The sequence below is a fragment of the Anolis sagrei genome, chromosome 4 (assembly GCF_037176765.1).
Source record: "Anolis sagrei isolate rAnoSag1 chromosome 4, rAnoSag1.mat, whole genome shotgun sequence".
Taxonomy (NCBI): Eukaryota; Metazoa; Chordata; class Lepidosauria; order Squamata; family Dactyloidae; genus Anolis; species Anolis sagrei.
The window spans coordinates 191,093,736-191,113,214 of record NC_090024.1 but is presented as its reverse complement, the minus strand read 5'-3'; the positions used below and the strand labels follow the sequence as shown (position 1 = coordinate 191,113,214).

General features: G+C 41.4%; 1 protein-coding gene across 2 annotated transcripts in view; it reads left to right on the top strand.

Moving 5' to 3' along the window:
* The window catches only part of CCND3 (cyclin D3), a 100,835-nt gene that overhangs the window by 74,613 nt on the left and 6,743 nt on the right, over nt 1-19,479 (top strand). For both annotated transcript variants that reach the window (XM_060773049.2, XM_060773048.2), the window contains exons 2-4: nt 1,874-2,089; nt 12,120-12,279; nt 14,449-14,591. In XM_060773049.2, coding sequence (XP_060629032.1) covers nt 1,919-2,089; nt 12,120-12,279; nt 14,449-14,591 — 474 coding nt within the window. In that variant the 5' untranslated portion in view covers nt 1,874-1,918. The remainder of the gene's footprint in view (nt 1-1,873; nt 2,090-12,119; nt 12,280-14,448; nt 14,592-19,479) is intronic.

Sequence of the window (19,479 nt, the reverse complement as noted above, 5' to 3'; positions counted from 1 at the left end):
ACTCAAGTCAATACAGCTTGAAAGATGATTAAGACCTTAAAAATACCCTATGTGTTTGAACATGGAAATTATCTGACAGAAAATGCTACGTCTGATTCTTTCATTAAGATCTGGTTGTTATGAATGTTTGAGTACCTGTGTAGGTGGACTTCTATGTCTTTTCACAGCATCCTATAAAAAAAGAGAAATATTTCCATTGGCAGGTGGAAAGTATGGCTCAGTGACCTAACCTAACCAATTTTGCAAAAGACGTCTATGGAAGAGCAGGAAACTGCAGCATGATCCCTGGGTTCCCCATTTAAGAAGCTTGGTGCCCTTTCACACTACATACTTATAGCCCTGTGGTTCCTCTTTAACTACCATGGCAATATCCATGGGAAGGCGGATCTGGCCAAGGTGGTCCACGCCTTAGTCACCTCTAGACTGGATTACTGCAATGCACTCTACGTGGGGCTGCCCTTGAAAATGGCCCGGAAATTTCAGATGATCCAACAGGCGGCAGCCAGGTTGTTAACCGGGGCTCCTTACAGAGGGAGGTCATCCCTCCTGTTTAAGGAGCTCCACTGGCTGCCTTTCATCTACCGGACCCAATTCAAGGTGCAAATTCTTACCTACAAAGCCCTGAACGGTTTGGGACCCGCCTACCTGCGTGACCGCATCTCTGTATATGAACCCACACACCCTCTTCGATCATCCAGGGAGGCCCTGCTCTCAATCCCACCAGCATCGCAGGCGTGATTGGTGGGGATGAGAGAGAGGGCCTTTTCGGTGGTGGCCCCTCGATTCTGGAACTCACTCCCTAAAGACATCAGACAGGCTCCAACTTTGGCAGTCTTCAGGAGGAACTTGAAGACGTGGCTGTTCCAGTGTGCCTTCCTGGAATAATGTCCTCCAAAGCATTTTACATTTTCTAAGTCTGCTCGTATGCCCTTTCACAAACACCAGTATCATCTTCCATCCATGTCCCAGCATATTTCCAATTTTAACTTTACATTTGGCCTCCCCTCTGTTTTAATTGTGTGTTGTTTATTGATAATGTTGTTTATCTTATTGTCTATATTTTTAATTGCTTGTATTGTTGTTTTATTGCTTGTATTGTTGTGTTTGGGCTCGACCTCATGTAACCCGCACCGAGTCCCTTGGGGAGATGGTAGCGGGGTACAAATAAAGTTAATAAATAAATAATAAATAAATATCCTGTAGAATCCTGGGGTTTGTATTTTGCTGAGGCCCTGATGCATATTGACTGAAAACACTAAATCAGAGCTTTCCAAACTTCATGTTGGTGACACACTTTTTAGATGTGTATCATTTCACGACACAGTAATTCAGAAGTTAAATCAGCCCCTTATAAGAGAGACCGACACATGCAAACATTTTAATAACTGAATGCATAGGGACACAACATCTCTCGTGACAACATGTCATTCATATTTTTAAAAATGTATGATTTTTGCTTATTTCACATATATTTCTTATTATGGTCATGCAACACACTGCAACCAACACACAAATGTGTCGCGACACACAGTTTGGAACACTTAGCTCTAACTCCTCTTCCCTAAAATACAATTCCAAGGATTCCATAGGCTTTATGCATGATTATTAAAGTGAAATTCCAACATTATAATTGTGTAGGGCAGTGGTCCCCAATCTTTAGTCCTCCATGTGTTTTGGACAATTCCTAACCACCTGGTCAGTGGGCTAGGGTTTCTGGGAGTTGGAAGTCCAAAACAATTGGAGGACCAAAGGTTGCGAACCACCTAGAATACATTGTTAATGGTAATTCTTTAAAGCTTCCATACAAATAAGAGTGGATGCCCGCCTGTTCATGGACATGTTCACCTTAATTTTTGATTGTTGGTCTTGTTAGGTTTGCGAAGAGCAGAAATGTGAAGAGGAGGTGTTCCCCCTGGCCATGAATTACGTCGATCGCTACCTGTCCTGTGTCTCCACCCGGAAAAACCACTTGCAGCTTTTGGGAGCTGTCTGTATGCTTCTGGCCTCCAAACTGCGGGAGACCACACCTCTCAGCGTGGAGAAACTCTGCATCTATACGGACAATTCCATCACACCGTGTGAAGTTTTGGTAAGATGTCTTCCTTTCTCTGGTTATAAGACACCTTCTCCATTTCTACAAATCGGTTTGTGCTGCCACTCATTAGTAGCACTGTGGTACTTCTTCCTGTGTGGCATATACGTTTGCCATTTTCCTGTTTCTTTTCCTGCTTCTTTCTCAGTAGACATGACACTTTTCCCTGGTGCTGCCATTATGTCTTTTTCATATGATTCAATTTTGCTTTTGATGGTAATAGGGAGGAGGGAGCAAGCTTGTTTTCTGCTGCCCTGGAGACTAGGACACCGAACAATGGCTTCAAACTACAGGAAAGGAGATTCCACGTGAACATTAGGAAGAACTTCCTAACTGTGAGATATGTTCAGCAGTGGATCTCTCTGCCCTGGAGTATTGTGGAGGCTCCTTTGGATGCTTTTAAACAGAGGCTGGGTGGCCATTTCATTCATTCATTCATTCATTTATGGTATTTCTATCCTGTTCCTTCTCAACCCCCAAAGGCGGACTCAGGACGGCTTACATTTGGCAGCAATTCGATGCCACTACATATAACAGAGCAATATAATAACAATTAAAACAATAAGTAAAACATTCATTAAAACAGTAAAAAACAGTATTGATAGCCGTATCACCATTCCAGTCAATTCCCTACCCAATTCCATGTCCAAAGTGCTATCTATGTCTGTTGTCCAAAAGCCTGGTCCCAGAACCACGACTTCAATTTCTTCTTAAATTACAAGAGGGACAAAGCCGTTCTTACCTCAGTGGGAAGCGAGTTCCACAGGCGATGAGCCACAGCCGAGAAAGCCCTGTCTCTCATCCCCGCCAGACGTATTTGTGATGCTGGCGGGAGCGAGAGCAGGGCCTCCCCAGATGATCTTAAACTGTGAGGTGGGCCATCTGTCAGGGGTGCTTTGAAAGCAATTTTCCTGCTTCTTGGCAGGAGGTTGGACTGGATGGCCCATGAGGTCGCTTCCAACTCAATGATTCTGTGATTCTGTATAAGTGAGCTGGGGTTAAAGGTTGACAATCCCAAATTATTTGGGATTGACTTAAGAAAGAAGGGTTGCAAAGAGCTCCACGAAAAGCCTGTTCTGTTCCCATATTTCCATAATATGAAAAAAGGAATCCTGCAGCTTGTGGTGTATGAAAAAGACTCATTATCTTACCAGTTCTATTGGGGGGGGGGGGGGGGGGAATTATCCTGAAGACAATAACTGTTTGCAATTTTCCTTTGATATAAATTGCCTTGGAATGCCTTGGAATATTTAAGATAAACACTCCATTTTGTAGACATAGCAAAATATGATTCAGAACTGAAGTGGTGATATTATAGTTGCATAGCCACTTCCAATAACACTACATAGCATGATTTACATAGTGTAATAGGTCCACTTGTAAATTCAGCAGAGCCCAGTGCAGGCATAAACACATTCAGAAGATCTTCCATTACTATAAGTGTGATGCTGCTCTTGTTCTCTCTTAGGATATGGCCAAATTATTTGAACTGGTAACAAGTAGTTTCTCTACCAAGAGATTAAGAAACCAGTTAAAATCAGTTAACTAGTTTAATATTTGAAGGCAATCAGGGGTGCTTTTTTAACAAGGAAGCACCTATCCAGCTGTACTAGGCTTTGCATGAACGGTCTATTCATTTTGAGTAAAGCATCTCTTTTTAACCACAAATATAATATTAAAATATTATGTATTCTGAGAGTATATAACCTGGATTTTCTTTGGGATCCTGTGGCTAAGGCTTTTGACTGAACAATGTCTGGCATTTCTGGGAAACAAAGGTCTTTTAAGGCATCACCCACAAGATGTTTTTGGTCTATAACTTCCATAACCCCTAGTCAGCACAGCCATTGATGAGAGATGATGTGAACTAGTATGCAGTCCTCTGCAGAGTGGGCAGGTCAAGTTTTCTGAAGGAGAAGGGTAAGCAGGATATTTATAATGAAGTCCCAGGTATGCCTTCAAATTCCAACTTATGGCAACCCTAGAGTGAACGTATTATGACATTTTTGTGGCAAGATTTGTCAGAAGGGGCTTGCTGTTACCTTCTTCTGAGGCTGAGAGAGTATGACTTTTCCAAGGTCACCCACCAAGTTTCCATGGCTAAGAACAGATTTAAACTCTGGTCTCTGGAGTTGTACTCCAACATTCAAATCACCACACCATGCTAACTTGCCACACTGGTTGTTGAGTGTGTATGCTCAAAAGTAAATCCAAATATGGGATTGTTCAGAAAAGAAAGAAATAGGCTTATCTTTTAACCTTTCCACTGTGATTTAACAAAGAAGAAGGCTCCTTGGCATAGCTGCCCTCTTTCCTTAGTACCAAAGGCCAATGCTGTGGCACCACGGGTTAAACCACTGAGCTGCTGAACTTGCTGACTGAAGGTTGGCAGTCCGAATCCGCATGACAGTGTGAGCTCCCGCTGTTAACCCCAGCTCCTATCAACTTAGCAGTTTTAAAACATGCAAATGTGAGTCAATCAATAGGTACTGCTTCAGCCGGTAGGTAAATGGCGCTCCATGCAGTCATGCTGGCCACATGACCTAGGAGGTGTCTACAGACAATGCAGGCTATTCAGCTTAGAAATGGAGATGAGCACCACTCTTCAGAGCTAGAGGGAAAGCCTTTACCTTTTTTCTGTGTTTCGTTGTTCCTAGGCATTGAATGTTTTCCTTGTGTCTGTATATACTGGAATCTTCCCTGAGTCCCCTCGGGGAGATAGGGCAGAATACAAATAAATTATTATTATTATTAATATTAATATTAATATTAATATTTTGAGCTGACATTATTGGATCACAAGAGGCCAGGACAGGCCACCATCCCATCCTCATGCCATCCTCATATTTACATGCACCTACAGAAGGATTCGACCAGTTCCTGTCAACAGGATGGGGTTGGGCATTTACGCTAACAAAGCAAAAGGGCTGATTTAAATAACTGAATGAAACCACATTTCCAACTTTCATAGCCTTGCTGATGTAAGAAATGAAACAGTCTGCTCACAACTGCCTAGGATACGATATTATACATGATTGGACATTTTGGTCATCCTTTTTATTTAAATGATATAATAATAAATGTATATATGGGAGCAATAGTAAAGGCAAGGATTTCTGTTTGACTTTTCCTGTAACATGTAAGGACACATATTAAGGTTGATTACTTGAAGATTGAGTGCTCTGACTTTCAGAAGCAAAGGCTAGTAGTGGTTAAGTAGTGTTTCTACATGTTTCCAGCAGCACAATCCTAAGCAAGGTGGTGATGGGGGAGCAAAGCAGATATTTCACCATTTCTGAAAATCAACTTGCTCCCCACTCCACATACACATATTGTAATACAGTTCCTTTCGACCAGCACAGCAGCACTCCATCCTAATGTCCTCCTTCATTATCTGATGGATCAGCAGGTCAGGATTGCTATACATTTTCTTTTAATGACCAAATTTGAATATTCATAGTAAAGATAAAAGTTTCCCCTTGACATTAAGTCTAGTCATGTCTGACTCTGGGGGGTGATGCTCATCTCCATTTCTAAGCCAAAGAGCTGGAATTGTCTGTAGATGCCTCCAAGGTGATGTGGCTGGCATGATTGCATGGAGTACCTTTGCCTTCCTGTCGGAGCGGTACCTATTGATCTGCTCACATTTACATGTTTTCAAAACAGATAGGTTGTCAGAAGCTGGGGCTAGATTCGAACTACCAACCTTTCAGTCAGCAATTTCAGCAGCTCAGCGGTTTAAGCCACTGTGCCACCGGGCCCCCCTGAATATTCATAATTTACACAAAAATAAATACATGATTTATTTGGCATGCCTAATAATGCTTGATCTCCTGAGTCTTATGTTAATAATGGAACTTTGAATGGTGATAATGCTTGTTTGTATTACTTTCTAATACCATTTTAAACAAGCTTTAAGAGATAGAGTAGGACCCCATCTGCAGGAGATATGTTCCTGAGTGGACCATGTTTATATGAAACCGTGGATGTGAAAGAATGTGATCTCACTCCTGGTTCTAGCATGCCATAAAGTTTTGCTGGAAGACCAAGAGATCCCCACCGTGGTATCTGCTTGGAAATATCTTTATCCTCCAGTGCAACTCAGTGGGTATCTTTAGAGGAGTGGTTGTCAACCTGTGGGTCCCCAGATGTTTTGGCCTTCAAATCGCAGGAACATACAATCCCAGGAACATACAATCTGGGCAGGTGGCCATCCAGCCTCTTCTTAAAAACCTCCAGAGAAGGAGACCCCACCATTCCAAGTCCCCTTGGGGAGAGATGACAGTCTATAAATAATAATAAAAAAAATAATAATTATTATTATTATTATTACTACTACCACCATTCACCAAGGCAGCATATTCCACTTCCAAACAGCTTTTACTGTCCTTATATTTAGATCAGGCAAACTTCGCCCTTCAGGTTTTTCAGACTTCAACTTTCACAATTTCTAACAATCAGTAAAAAGGCTGGGATTTCTGGGAGTTGAAGTTCAAAACACCTGAAGAATCATAGTTTTCCCATGCCTGGTTTAGATGGAACCTGATATTTGAATCCATTGCTCTGTGTCCTAATCTCCAGAGTAAATGAAACACAAGCTTGCCCTCTCCTCAATCTGACATGCTTTGAAATATTTACAGATGGACATCATGCCTTCATTTCTCAAAGCTAAACATCCCCAACTCCTTGCTAGCTTCACAGTAATGAAGCCCACAAATGGAAGTAGTTTTTCACCAACATCTGGAATACTGCAAGTTCTCCAAAACCAGTTTAATCATCATGCAGTTGAATCAACATAAAGCTGGAGTTTTTTGAAGGAAGTGTGTGAGATAATCTCTGCAAAAACTTTTCTCAGAGGATGGAAAGGGAAGCAAGATATGTGGTTTGAGAGAAGAAAGAGTTTAGATTTTTCTTAATGCAAATGTAAATTTACTTCCATGCCCCTTCCTTTTTGGCATTTGCAGGGTGGTTGCTGCTTGGCTTGAACAAAATATATTGCACAGCCTTACTATAAATACATAAGGATGTCCATGTGAGCAGAGTGGGATATCAATCTCCAGCAGTCTTCACTTACAGTTCATAAATGAAATTTGCCCTTATTCGTATTTCTGCTCCTAGTCAAATATGTTTTGTAACAAGCCATTCCTGTTCACTCACATAGTTCCCTTGAATTCATTTTGAGTGCAGTCTTGATGCTATTGTGAACCTGCAAAATGAGGTATGCATCAGAGGACACCGAATATGGCTGCTACAGAAATACAGACTTTGTGCTTATTGGGTATTAGAAGAATGAAGTTCTATCTTAGCTATGTGTCCACAATAGCCAGCATAGCCACTTTGGGTCTCTTTTTTAGAGAGGAAAAAGTGGGGTCGAAGAAAAAAATATCAATACAGTCTTGCTTATCCAAGATAAACAGGCCGGCAGAACATTGGATAAGTGAAAGTGTTGGATTATAAGGAGGGATTAAGGAAAAGCCTATTAAATGTAAAATTACGTTATGATTTTACAAATTAATCACCAAAGCATCATGTTTTACAACAAATAGACAGACAAAGCAGTTTAATACATGGCAACATTATGTACTAAGCTGTGGATCTGGGTGGGAGGCAGACTGTGTTGGATAATACAGAACGTTGGGTGAGCAAAGGTTGGATAAGCGAGACTCTACTATATATGTGTGTGTGTGTGTGTGTTGGGATGTGGCATTTTGCTATCTCTCCTCATTGAAACAGTATATGCAGTGAATGCAGTGAAAAGATCCCAAACCCACTATGTAGTGTTCTTCATTGGAATAACACGAAGAGTTTAATATTGGAAGCCACAGACAAATGTCCGAGAAACACAGATAAGAATGTGATTGCACTCCTTGATCTGGGATTTGTTTTTGAGGTCTCTTCCTGGTCTTGGGCTTTAGGACCACAGAATGATTTTCAGCCTGCTTTTGAGTGTTCATTGCTATTAAGATGGGCCTGTTACTCCCTTGGGTACTGCTGCATGGCATCTGGCTCTGGGATTGAGAGTGTTAATATCTCACTTACACAATTGTAGAGAGCTGCTACTTCCCTTCTGTGTGCTAATAATGTCCCGTGCCTTTCTCTCTTCTTTCACAACTGGGCAGTGAGAGTGATCCAGGCAGAGGAAGGAGAAAGCCTCTTCATCACAGTTAGGACAATAGCTACATCCTGGCAACCTTGCAGGATATAGCCACAAGCCAGCTCCTCCACGGCTCCTGGAAGGAAAGCTGCCTCACTTTCCCAGCAGGTCAATTTCCTCTTGCAGAAAAGGATGCCTGCTTGACACCAGCTCCGCACTCAAAATCATGATGAAGTTATTCTTAGTTAGAAGGAAATGATGCAACAAGGAATTCATCCACTTGGAGGAAGCTGGGTTTCCGTCCACGGGTATTATCTGAGCAGGCTTGTGCTTTATTCATTCAGCCAATCTGCTGTATTCAGGCTTAACTGCAGGGATGGCTCAAAAGAGCATTTCATGTCAGCAGGTCACAAGGTCTTTGCTTTGATGGGATCTGCTTTCAAAGTTCATGCATTTACCATCTGGTCTGCCCAGTCCTTGGTCCTGTTGTTCTTTAAGATGCTCAAAACTGCCCCGTAGATATTGGGGACTATTTTTTGGTAAAGATATTCAGTTGTGAAATATGACCTGGGAAACAACAGAACTCTCCACCCCAATTGCTGAACATGAGATTGTATAATGCAGGGCTTCTTATACTTTTTTGTTCAGGATGTGTTTTGCCTGAAGAAATTTCCACATGGCCCCTAGTAAATAATAATAATAATAATAATAATAATAATAACAACAACAACAACAATAACAACAACAACAACTTGTGCCACAAATACCATCTGCCTGTGACAAGGATCTGGTGGGATTACAAGTCTGAAAAGGTTACGGAAAATGAACATGTCAAACTACTCTGGGACTTCCGAATTCAGACTGACAGAGTTTTGGAGCACAATACTCCTGACCTCATGATTTTGGGGGCGGGGGGGGGGGGGGGGGCGGGACAAGTATGGATCATTGATGTTACAGTCCTAGGTGACAGCAGAATTGACGAGAAGCAACTGGAAAACCTGATATGAGGATTTAAGGATAGAGCTGCAAAGACTCTGGCACAAGCGAGTAAAGGTGGTCCCAGTGGTGGTCGGCACACTAGGTGCAGTGCCTAAAGACCTTGGCTTGCACTTAAACACAATCGGCGCTGACAAAATTACCATCTGTCAGCTGCAAAAGGCCACCCTACTCGGATCTGTATGCATTATTCGCTGATACATCACACAATCCTAGATACTTGGGAAATGCCTGATGTGTGATCAAATACAAAAGCCAGCATAGTGATCTTGTTTGCTGTGTACTAATCTTGTTATGTATCAAATAATAATAGTAATATTAATAAATCTTTATTTATATCTCGCTTTTCTCCCAAAGCGGCATATAAAGGGACCCAAAGCGGCATATAAAAGACATATAAAAATCAAACATTTACTGATAAGAAATCAGCATTTGCAAGGTTCACTAAACAGACTGATTTTTCTTTTTATGAAGTACAGCTGTAAACACTGCACAAGAGATTCACGTTAATGTCTAAAACAGCTAAGTGGCATTCAGAAAACCTTTACTGTTGCCCAACATTGAGCTAAGGGAACCCCATTTGAGGTCAGGACCCACGGTTTAAGAGGAATTGCATAATGGATTGTTATACTTGAGCATGTAAAATGCTTCTCTGTAAAATATTTCCCGCAAATAAACACTAGCATGGCATTAAGAGTCATGCTATAGTCTGCCTTATAGTCTTTGTTTCGGATATGCTATTTTTACTTGTGTGGAATATTTTTATGTGGAAGAACATTTAAAGATGGCACCTCCTTCCAGAGATCTGACGATATCGTCTTCTAGTCTGCCACTTCTGATTCTGTCATCTTGTTTGGCATAAACTTAATTTCATAAGGACATCCAAAACACACATTTATTTTTCCAGATGAGAAAGTGTGTGTTACTGTTTTCTGAGTGTAGGAGGGCACTGCTTGAAGTTGTTTCATGTTGCATCAAGAGACTAATGTCTTGAATTGTCATATTTCACAAAGGAGACAAAAGTAGACATGTAATCGAATCTTCATTTTTGCAAAATGGACTCTTTTTCTCTTGCTCATTTCATTATCTACATCTGTTGCTGAGTGGGTTGAGTGATGAACTGCATGTGTGTCAGTTGTTTTTCTGGTCTTTGAGATTTTGATATCAGTATGATGTGTTGGAGGAAAATTTTGAGAGTGCCATGGATCGCAAGAAGATCAAACCAGTCTATACTCCAGGAAACAAAGCCTGACTTCTTACTGGAGAAAAGGATATTAGAGGCAAAGATGAAGTACTTTGGCCACATAATGAGAAGACAAGAAAGCTTGGAGAAGACAATGATGCTGGGGAAAATGGAAGGAAAAAGGAAGAGGGACCAACCAAGGGCAAGATGGATGGATGGTATCCTTGAAGTGACTGGCTTGACTCTGAAGGAGCTGGGGGTGGTGACAGCCAGGAGCTCTGATGTGGGCTGGTCCATGAGGTCATGAAGAGTTGGAAGCAACTGAACAAATAAACAACAACAACATGATGTGTGGAGATGTTGTTTTGCTACGATGGCTCATTTGTCCCCATGGTACTGGTGCCTACGCTGCAAGTGTTGCCATCTTTTCTGGGACATGTTCAAAAAGAATATTGAGGCCCCAGTGAACCTAAGAGGCTTCTTTGACCCAAGACCACTAGAGCTACTATACAAACAAGATCTAATTCCACCTTGAGCATCAGTTACTGACCATGATAGATCTGAGGTGCAGAACCTCCAAGCCCTGATCCAAAAGTGCTGGCTGGGGACACATGATAGTATTGACTGAAAAAGTTTCAAGAAAAGGGTGTTTCCTCTTTCAGGCAGAATGCAATAGTGCCTTTCCTGGGTTTACGTTTGCCAAGAGTTCTAGTGGTCTTCCTTCCTAAGATAAGGGAATTAAATAATTATGCTGTGATCTGTACTTTCGAGGGAGATAAACATGGGTTGAAAACCTTTAAAGCAAAATTAGACAGCTAATTTGATGTCCCTAGAAGTGTCTGGATTTCTGAAAATTTGAAGTCGATGAGCCTTCCTTGATTTGGGGACCTCCATATGTTTTGAACTACAATTCTCATTACCTCTGACGTGGCTTCGACTGATGGGTCTTCTAGTTCGAATCATGTGAAAGGCACTGTATAGAGAAAGTCTAGGTTAAAACTCTTTAATTGGAAAAAGAAACCATACAACATAAGAATATCTGGAATTTAAGAGTTTTGTTGGAACAAATAAACCTGATTGCAGTTTTTTCTCAGCAAATGAATGAAACAAGGACTCCTCTATAGGCTTAGATAATGGAAGAGTCATTGTCTAGCGATATATTCAGTTGTGACCTTAACTGTTTAGCTAGTTGAGGGCATCAACAAGCAGATGTAGATTTTGGCTAATTCTGCATACTAGTTTTAACCCAATGCATTTCCCTGGGAGACAGAGAGGAGGAATGCTCTAGACTTACATCTTCCATCTCTTAGGAGCAGTAGTAAGCATGCCTGTGGTCCTAGATGTGACAAGAAATAGGAGAGGCAACAATGGTGGAACCTCTTTCTATCTCATACAAAGTTACTCTGATTTTTATGGGTCCTAGCCAATTCCATGTGATTCTTTGTTTTGTCCCTTATTTGGCAGTTCATGGTAAGATTCTTGCCAAGCACATCTCAGCCAAACGGTGATCAGCCATGTTGGCTGGGAAAGTCTGGAGTAGTTTATCCAAGCTCTGAAGCAGATGCTTGCTCATTGAGTGTTGTAATATTGGCTGCGATGTCTTATGAAGCAAGCTGTATGGGTATGGGGTTTTTTTTTTTAAGAGATGGGTGGGGAGTTTTAGGGTCCTGCTGATCTATTCTGAAATATCTAACAAAAAAGACTGTTTTTGTATAACCCTCTTTTGTTTTGTTTTGTTTTGTTTTCCTGTATAGGACTGGGAGTGTTTAGTTCTAGAGAAGCTAAAATGGGACCTAGTGGCAGTAATAGCAAACGACTTCTTGGATCATATTCTCCAGCGGCTGCCCCTTCCCCAGCAGAAGGTGGACTTGGTGAAGAAACACGCACAGACGTTCATTGCATTGTGTGCTACAGGTATAGTTTGGGCTGTGAAAGGTGGACTCCTTTGGAAGTGTGGCTCAGCAGAAAACAACATTAAGACGAGGCAGGCCTTATTTTAATTCCTAACCATGCTCAACCAATTCTCAGCCTGACCTAAGATTCTTATTTTAAGAGAATCTGAATAGCATTATGTTTGATCTCAAGTCCCTTTATTCCTGAGCTTTGGGTTATAAACACTTTCGGAAAAGCAAGGGTGATTTATTATTCTTAATATATAAGATTGAAAGACCTGCCATTCTAAAAGATTCTCAATAGATGCAGAAAAAAAATCTGCATCTATAAAGAAGAGCAGGCCCATTCTTTCTGTTATCAGAGGTCTTAATCCAATTGCCAGTCCCTTGTAAAGGAGACACACTGAATTTATTAAGGAATGGTAAGACAGTTCCATACATTACATTGCTTCTGTGGGTCCTCCTTCGCTGGCGCTAGCAAGTGGATTTAGGTCAGAAGTTTTCACTACTTGGCTAAAGTTTAGCACTTGCTTAACTCACTTTGTGTAGTCACCTTAACACACACACTCTCTCTCTTGTGTTTCCATTTTGCTGAGAGAACTTTCACAACTCTGTTGTATAGTTTTGTCTTCTCTCAGTGTTCTGTCTAATTGAGATGGAATGCCTGGCTCACCACTCGCATTCCAGTGGTCATCTAAAATAGGCATCCATTCAGTCCTGAGCCTTTTTGTGCAGTCAGGAATCAGATTTGAACTTTGCCATGTCTACAGCTGCATGTTTCTGTCACGAGTGCAAGGACAAAGGTGCACAGTCACATGCATCTTTAATGTTAGCTGGCTTCACATAACATGCTATCAAAAAGAAGCAACTGTTAGGTAATGAAGCATCTTGGACAGGTTCCATGTGCCATTTGCTTCTTTTCTAGGTTCAGGTATTAGAAAAAGGAAATGCTTTGTGGTTACTTTGGAACTCTAGGATGTGTTCTCCAGTCACTCTTGACCTGGAAGTGAATGGGGAATGCATCATGCAGTACTGTTTCCCCTTCTTCCTTCCACTGCAGTTATTAAGGGCTGATGTATTGAGATGTTAACAGTGCTCCCACAGGAAACAATAGTTAACTATTAATTATAGATACATTTGGTGCCCAGTGTTTTCAACATATCCTTCTATGGTCCATTTGTGCAGACCACTCCTTGCATTTTGTTGCAAAATGATTTCCGTAAGCTTATGAATCGTATGAACATTTTAAGCACTAGGTTCTTGTGGGTTTTTTCGGGCTATAGAGCCATGTTCTAGAGGCATTTCTCCTGACGTTTCGCCTGCATCTATGGCAAGCATCCTCAGAGGTTGTGAGCTCCCATTTTAAGCACTGTTTCCAAATTCCTAATGCAACTCGATAGTTGCTGAGCTGAATTTGAGAAGTTGGTTTTTTAATGCCCAAAGCCTTTCACAGGCTAAGGTCTTCCTTACTCCACAAGTTTTTTCTGCACATTACCATCATCTCAAGGTGTTCTGCTCCATGGGTTTTTTGTTTATGTTTTGTGAGTGAAGATGACCTTCATAAAAAGGAGGGCTTTTTTATCATAGCCTCACTGCATGTTGAATCCTCTTTTAGTGGGGATCTGCTAACATATTCTTGATACAACAGAGAAGAGGCTGCAGTCCCAATTCTTAAGAATTGGAGTTACTTCTGATAAGTTTTGGGGGACTAGCACTATTTATCCATTTTTATTCAGAAATAGTTCCTACTGGTTTTAATGTAGCTTGGAAAAGTGGGTATAGACCTGCAGACAAATTCAGAAAAAAGACAGGTACAGAACTGTAATATTATTTATTGCACTGCTTGTTCTGACCTACCGAGTGGAGAATGTAGCAGGATATAATTATTTTAAATAAAAAAATTAAAGAAACATCTATATTATGTCTTCCAAAAATGCAGGAAGTATGTATCTTGTTGATATTCAATGCTTCTGCCAAAGTTGCATAACTAAAGTAGAGAATGCTAGTCACTTAGCATAAATTTGCTTAGGTTTAGTTTTGAATTTATGCAGCATGTGGACTCTGTCTTAAGTCTCTCCCCTTCCTCATTTTCTGGTTTCAATGGAATATTGTACTAGATGTAGCAGCAAGCAGGTAGATTTGTCTGTCTTCCCTTCTCCTAATGTCCTTTCTCTCCCTTTGGAATTTGTAGATTACACATTTGCAATGTACCCACCTTCCATGATTGCTACAGGCAGCATTGGAGCGGCAGTCCACGGCCTCTCTACCTCATCCAGTGATTTTTCCGGCGAGGCGCTTATGGAGTTGCTTGCTAGTACAACTGGCACAGAAGTGGTGAGTATGCAGTTGGAGATTGCAGAAGATTGAAGGGGGAAATGGAGGTACTGCTTTCATTTTGCTGCCTGATTCCAGGATAGCCATTGGCAGTTACATTTTCACATTCGGTACAGAAAAGATGTTATTTGTACTTATAAAGAGGCCAGATGTTCTGATGACAACAAGCATCATTTTGTGCCCTTCTTCAGTTTGGGAAAACAAATTATAGTTCGGTTGCTTACTTGATAAGGTTGTTTTTGGAGCAGTGTGGGCAACTTAGTCATTATCTGAGCATGTTGAGAATTTGAGTCCAAATACATGTAGAAGGACTCCAGTCGTTCACCTGCATTTTAAAGACATGGGACAACCATATTTATGCTAACAGAGCTGAGGTACCTGAACAAGGCTGATGACTCACCATGGCTGTAACTGTTTTTTATAAAGATGATTAATAATGATGATTACTTTCCATTAGAGAACTAGACAGCTAACCAAAAAGACAACCCTACAATGGTATTTAATTCTGCCTCCAAATGTGCTTAGGTTGCAGCTTCTTTCATCCCACACTATTAGCTTGGGGTGATGGGAGTTGCAGTCCAAAGTCTTCACTAATTATGGTGTATCAGATTAAAGAAGGCTGCATAACATTAGCAACAGTAAGACAATAAATTTTTGGGCTGCTGATGTCTAATTTGAGGGAGGGGCATTGAGAGATGTATATATTCAGAATAGAAATCTGATTGGTGGTTCTAGAACAGGCATGGGCAAACTTGGGTCCTGTAGGTGTTTTGGACTTCAACTCCCACAATTCCTCACAGCCTACCGTATCTTAGTGCCCCATTCGGGAGAAAGGATGAGAACATTGTAACAGAGAATTGAACTAGATGTGTTTAAAGTCAAGGAAGGACAGTTGACGAAGTAAGTAAATAAATCAACTTCTCCTTGATGTGGTTAATGTCAGTGATTTACAAGGTAGTCCTGTGCATATTTCTTCAGAAGTGAGTCTCTCTCTTTGAGTTTAGTTAGAACCCGCTTTGCAATAGATTATGTTCAGGATTGCAGGCTTAACAGGCTATGAAAGAAAATCCTTCATTCTACCTGAGGAGCATGCTTAAGAAAGGGCATTTCATTTTTCACCTGGCGTGTTCAATATAACCTTTTGTATTAATGCTGTGCATCTAAATGCCAGAGGGATAGCAAACGCACCAGTGGGGATGTTGTGAATTCGTGTCTTGTGAATTTCATGCATGGGGACCCCTCCGTTTATTTATCTTATCTAATTGGACAGCTGATCATCTGGTAGGAACATAGCATCCCTGTTCAAGAAACATATTGACAAACTGAAGCATGTCCAGACGAGGGCAGTAGATGGTAGAAACAGTAGAAGATCTGAAAGCCATGTTGAATGGATGTTGTATTAAAGATGGATCAAGCTTGGTTTCTATTACTCTGGAGACTAGGGCACTGAGCAGTGCATTTAAAGTACAGGGAAATATATTCCATCTAAACCTTAGAGAGGATTTCCTGACAGTAAGGGCTGTTCAACACCATCTCATTCTCTGAAAAAATTTAAACAAGCTGGATGGTCATATGTCAGGAGTGCTTTGATTGTGTAGTCTTCCATGGCAGGGGATTGGCCCTTATGGTCCCTTCCAACTTTATGATTCTGTAACAGATTAGTCATAGAATCATAGAGTTGGAAGAGATCCCATGGGCCATCTAGTCCAACCCCCCGCCATGCAGGAAAAGCACAAGTATCCCTGACAGACGGCTATCCAGCCCCTGTTTAAAAGTTTCCAAAGAAGGAGCATCCACGCTGAGGCAGAGAGTTCCATTGCTCATATGGTCAGGAAGTTCTTCCTAATCTTCCTGTAATCAATAGCAGTATCCTGTATACCTTCTTTTCTTGGCAACCCAAAGACCTTGCTGTTTTCTTTAGTTCCCCAGTAACATAGCTCCCCTCCCCACTTCTCTAGAAGGTCTAGAACAAGGGTGAAGAAAATATAGTGCTCTCCAGAGCTCTTGTTCTTCAATTTTAAAAATCTAATTGAGAATCAGTTTATTGCTCAGAAATTGATAAAAGCTGCCCAAAGCTCACCCAAAACACAGCATAGTTTTTTCCACTTCTCAGAGAACCTTAACCCCTCCCAAAGGGCTGAAAGGAAAAATAAGAGGTAGCATGACAGCAATTCTGCTTTTCTGAAAAAGGCAGGGGTATCTTTATGGATGGGTCAGTAGTCTTAAGTTGGTCCCTGATGCCCAATCCAGGTCTAGTCCAGAAAGCTCTCCTAAAAGAAGTTCAGCTGCTAGACCATGAAAAGCTCCAAATTGAAGAGTAAAACTGAGGGGATTTTTTTGTAGCATTCAGAAGCATGCATGTGAGTTCGGACTTGAAAGAAACGTGCTGATGGCATTAAAAAAAGCCACAATAGCTTTCAGAGTATGTAGCATGCAACACTTTGTTTTCTTCAGTGCATATATCCACACAGTTGAGAGTAGCAGAGGCTTCTTTAAATTCCAGTCCAGTGCGGAAGTGTTGGGGCCTCCGGAAGCGGAGGATGCCCTTGGCTTTCTTTGCCTGCTAGGTGCAAAGGCTACATGGCAGGCACAGGAAAATACTGAGCCCTCTCCTAGCTGAGCCTTCTGGCTGGCAGCCTTCCGCTCCGTCCTTTGCTTCTATCCTGATTCCCAAGCCAGTGCTCCCATTTTGATACAATGCCAGGCTAGTGAGTGGCTGCAACTCTTCCCTTGTCAGCGGGGGTTGCCATGAATCTGGCTGTCTCTCCAGAGTCCAACTGCATTTTCCCAGTTCACCCTGCCAGCTTCCTGGCCTGCTGGTGAATGGATGATTGCCGCACGCTGCAGATGGCGCCTCCACTGATTGCTTGCATGATGTCTCACATCAGTTGCTCTTTTTTTTCTCCTTCTATACACAGTAAGCCTTTGAAAAGCATCCCAGCACTGATTGGACAGGTGTTAGAGATTGCCTTGGCCAATGAAGGAAGGCTGGAACCAGCTTAGTGTCTGGTCATGTGGGCTGATGTCAGATTCCTGCCAGGGTCAACTATGGAGTCTGGAGACATTCATTCCAAGTACTGTTCCGGAGCTTTCCCTTGGCACCAGCAAAGGGCAAAGCTGATGTTTTAAGGGAAACAGTTACTCTGCTACCTGGTGAAAACTGCAAGGTATAGTGAGGGCTGTAGAACTGTACCTGTCTTGCAGATCCCTGCTTGATTGGTACGAAAGTCACAGAAAGCTGTCTCTGTGACTTTGGTTGGCTTTTTGCCCCAGGCTTTCTCACTTGCCCATAGCCAGCTGCTTGCAAGCTGCTCTGGTGAATGTGGCCAAAGCCGAATAGTGAGCCTGTGAGCATTGCTGATTGAAGGCACTGCAGAACAGGTGGGAGGTAGAGAGAGGATTATAAAAGAGTGAAAACTGAAAGAGAAGATTAGATGCACTGAAGTCACCAAGGCTTCATTGGAAAAGTTCAGTCAGTCCAAAGTTGGAAGGACTCACTTTTATCAGTTGGGGTCTTTACTGCTGTCCAGTTCCTTTTGGCTTCCTTTCCGCTTTTTGTTTATTTTGAATATCTTGTCTCCTGATCTGACATTTGAAGGAAAAGTTAGCATCTTCTTCATGAAGTCTCGTGCCATGCCTTCTGCCATGTTTAATAGGCATTTGCTAAAGAGTCAGCAAGGAAGGGCTTCAAGCAGTGACTTGGATTGTTTATTCTCACTTGTGTCGGTCCCCTGCAAGGTTGAAAAGCTGTTCTGTCTTTTCAGGGGGAAAGCGGTGTTTCTTCCCCATGCAATGAAAAAAGGGTTTCTGTCACTATTAGTTGCAGTCTGCCCTTCATGTTGTTATTATTATTATTATTATTATTATTATTATTATTATTATTTCTTTCTTTTCTTGCACGGTGGGAAAATATAAAATCAAGACAATTACAAACAAAAATTTGAACCTGAACCCTGACAAATAAGAAATTAACAATTTAAGACGTTGAAATATTATAAACATCCCTTACCCCTGACAAATAACAACAACAACAACTATATTCTTATATCCTGCCACCATCTCCCCGAAGGAACTCGGGACGGCTTACAGACAGTACAAAGTGCCTATAAACAAACATAAAAGTGAACACAATATAATATACAATACAATAAAACACATGTACATATAAAAACATCAATTCAGACTCAATCAATCTGCAATCTTCTAACCGTGGTGGTAAATTACTGTGACTATGGTCAGGCGGTAAACATTAGGAATAAAATAAGTGCCAGCTGCAGTAATGGAGACAGGGCATGGGATAAAGTGCAGGATTTGCGACTACTACGCAGGACAACTAGGGGCTAAATATTCTCAAAGGCTTTATTGAAGAGCCACGTTTTTAAGTTTCTACAAAAGGAGGATAATGTGGGAGCCTGTCTAATCTCCCTGGGGAGGGATTTCCAAACTAGCATAAACAACTAGCATAAAACTAGTATAGCAACATAAAATTGAAAACTTACCAGTTAAAACCCATGTAATGTCCTATTCCTTTATGCCGTGAAACAAACCAATTGTCGACGATCTGCTATATAGTTCACATATTGCACATTACAATTAATGTCAATATACTGGCCTTTTTTGGGGAAGGCCTGCTTCCAAAGGAAGGTTTTTACTTGCTTCTGAAATGACAGCATTAAGGGGGCCGTTCTAGCCTCTTTCAGGAGGGTATAATCTCATTTTCATTTCTAATGTCCTTCTTTCTTTCCACAAAATTCAAGCAAAGCATCTTGCATGATTTGTTTTTACATCTAACAATATTGTCTTGGAAGCATGATAGGGATGGACTTCTAGAGTGCTATTTCACTCTAATGCTAGAGCACTTTTACACTTAGCAGTAGAGAACTTACAA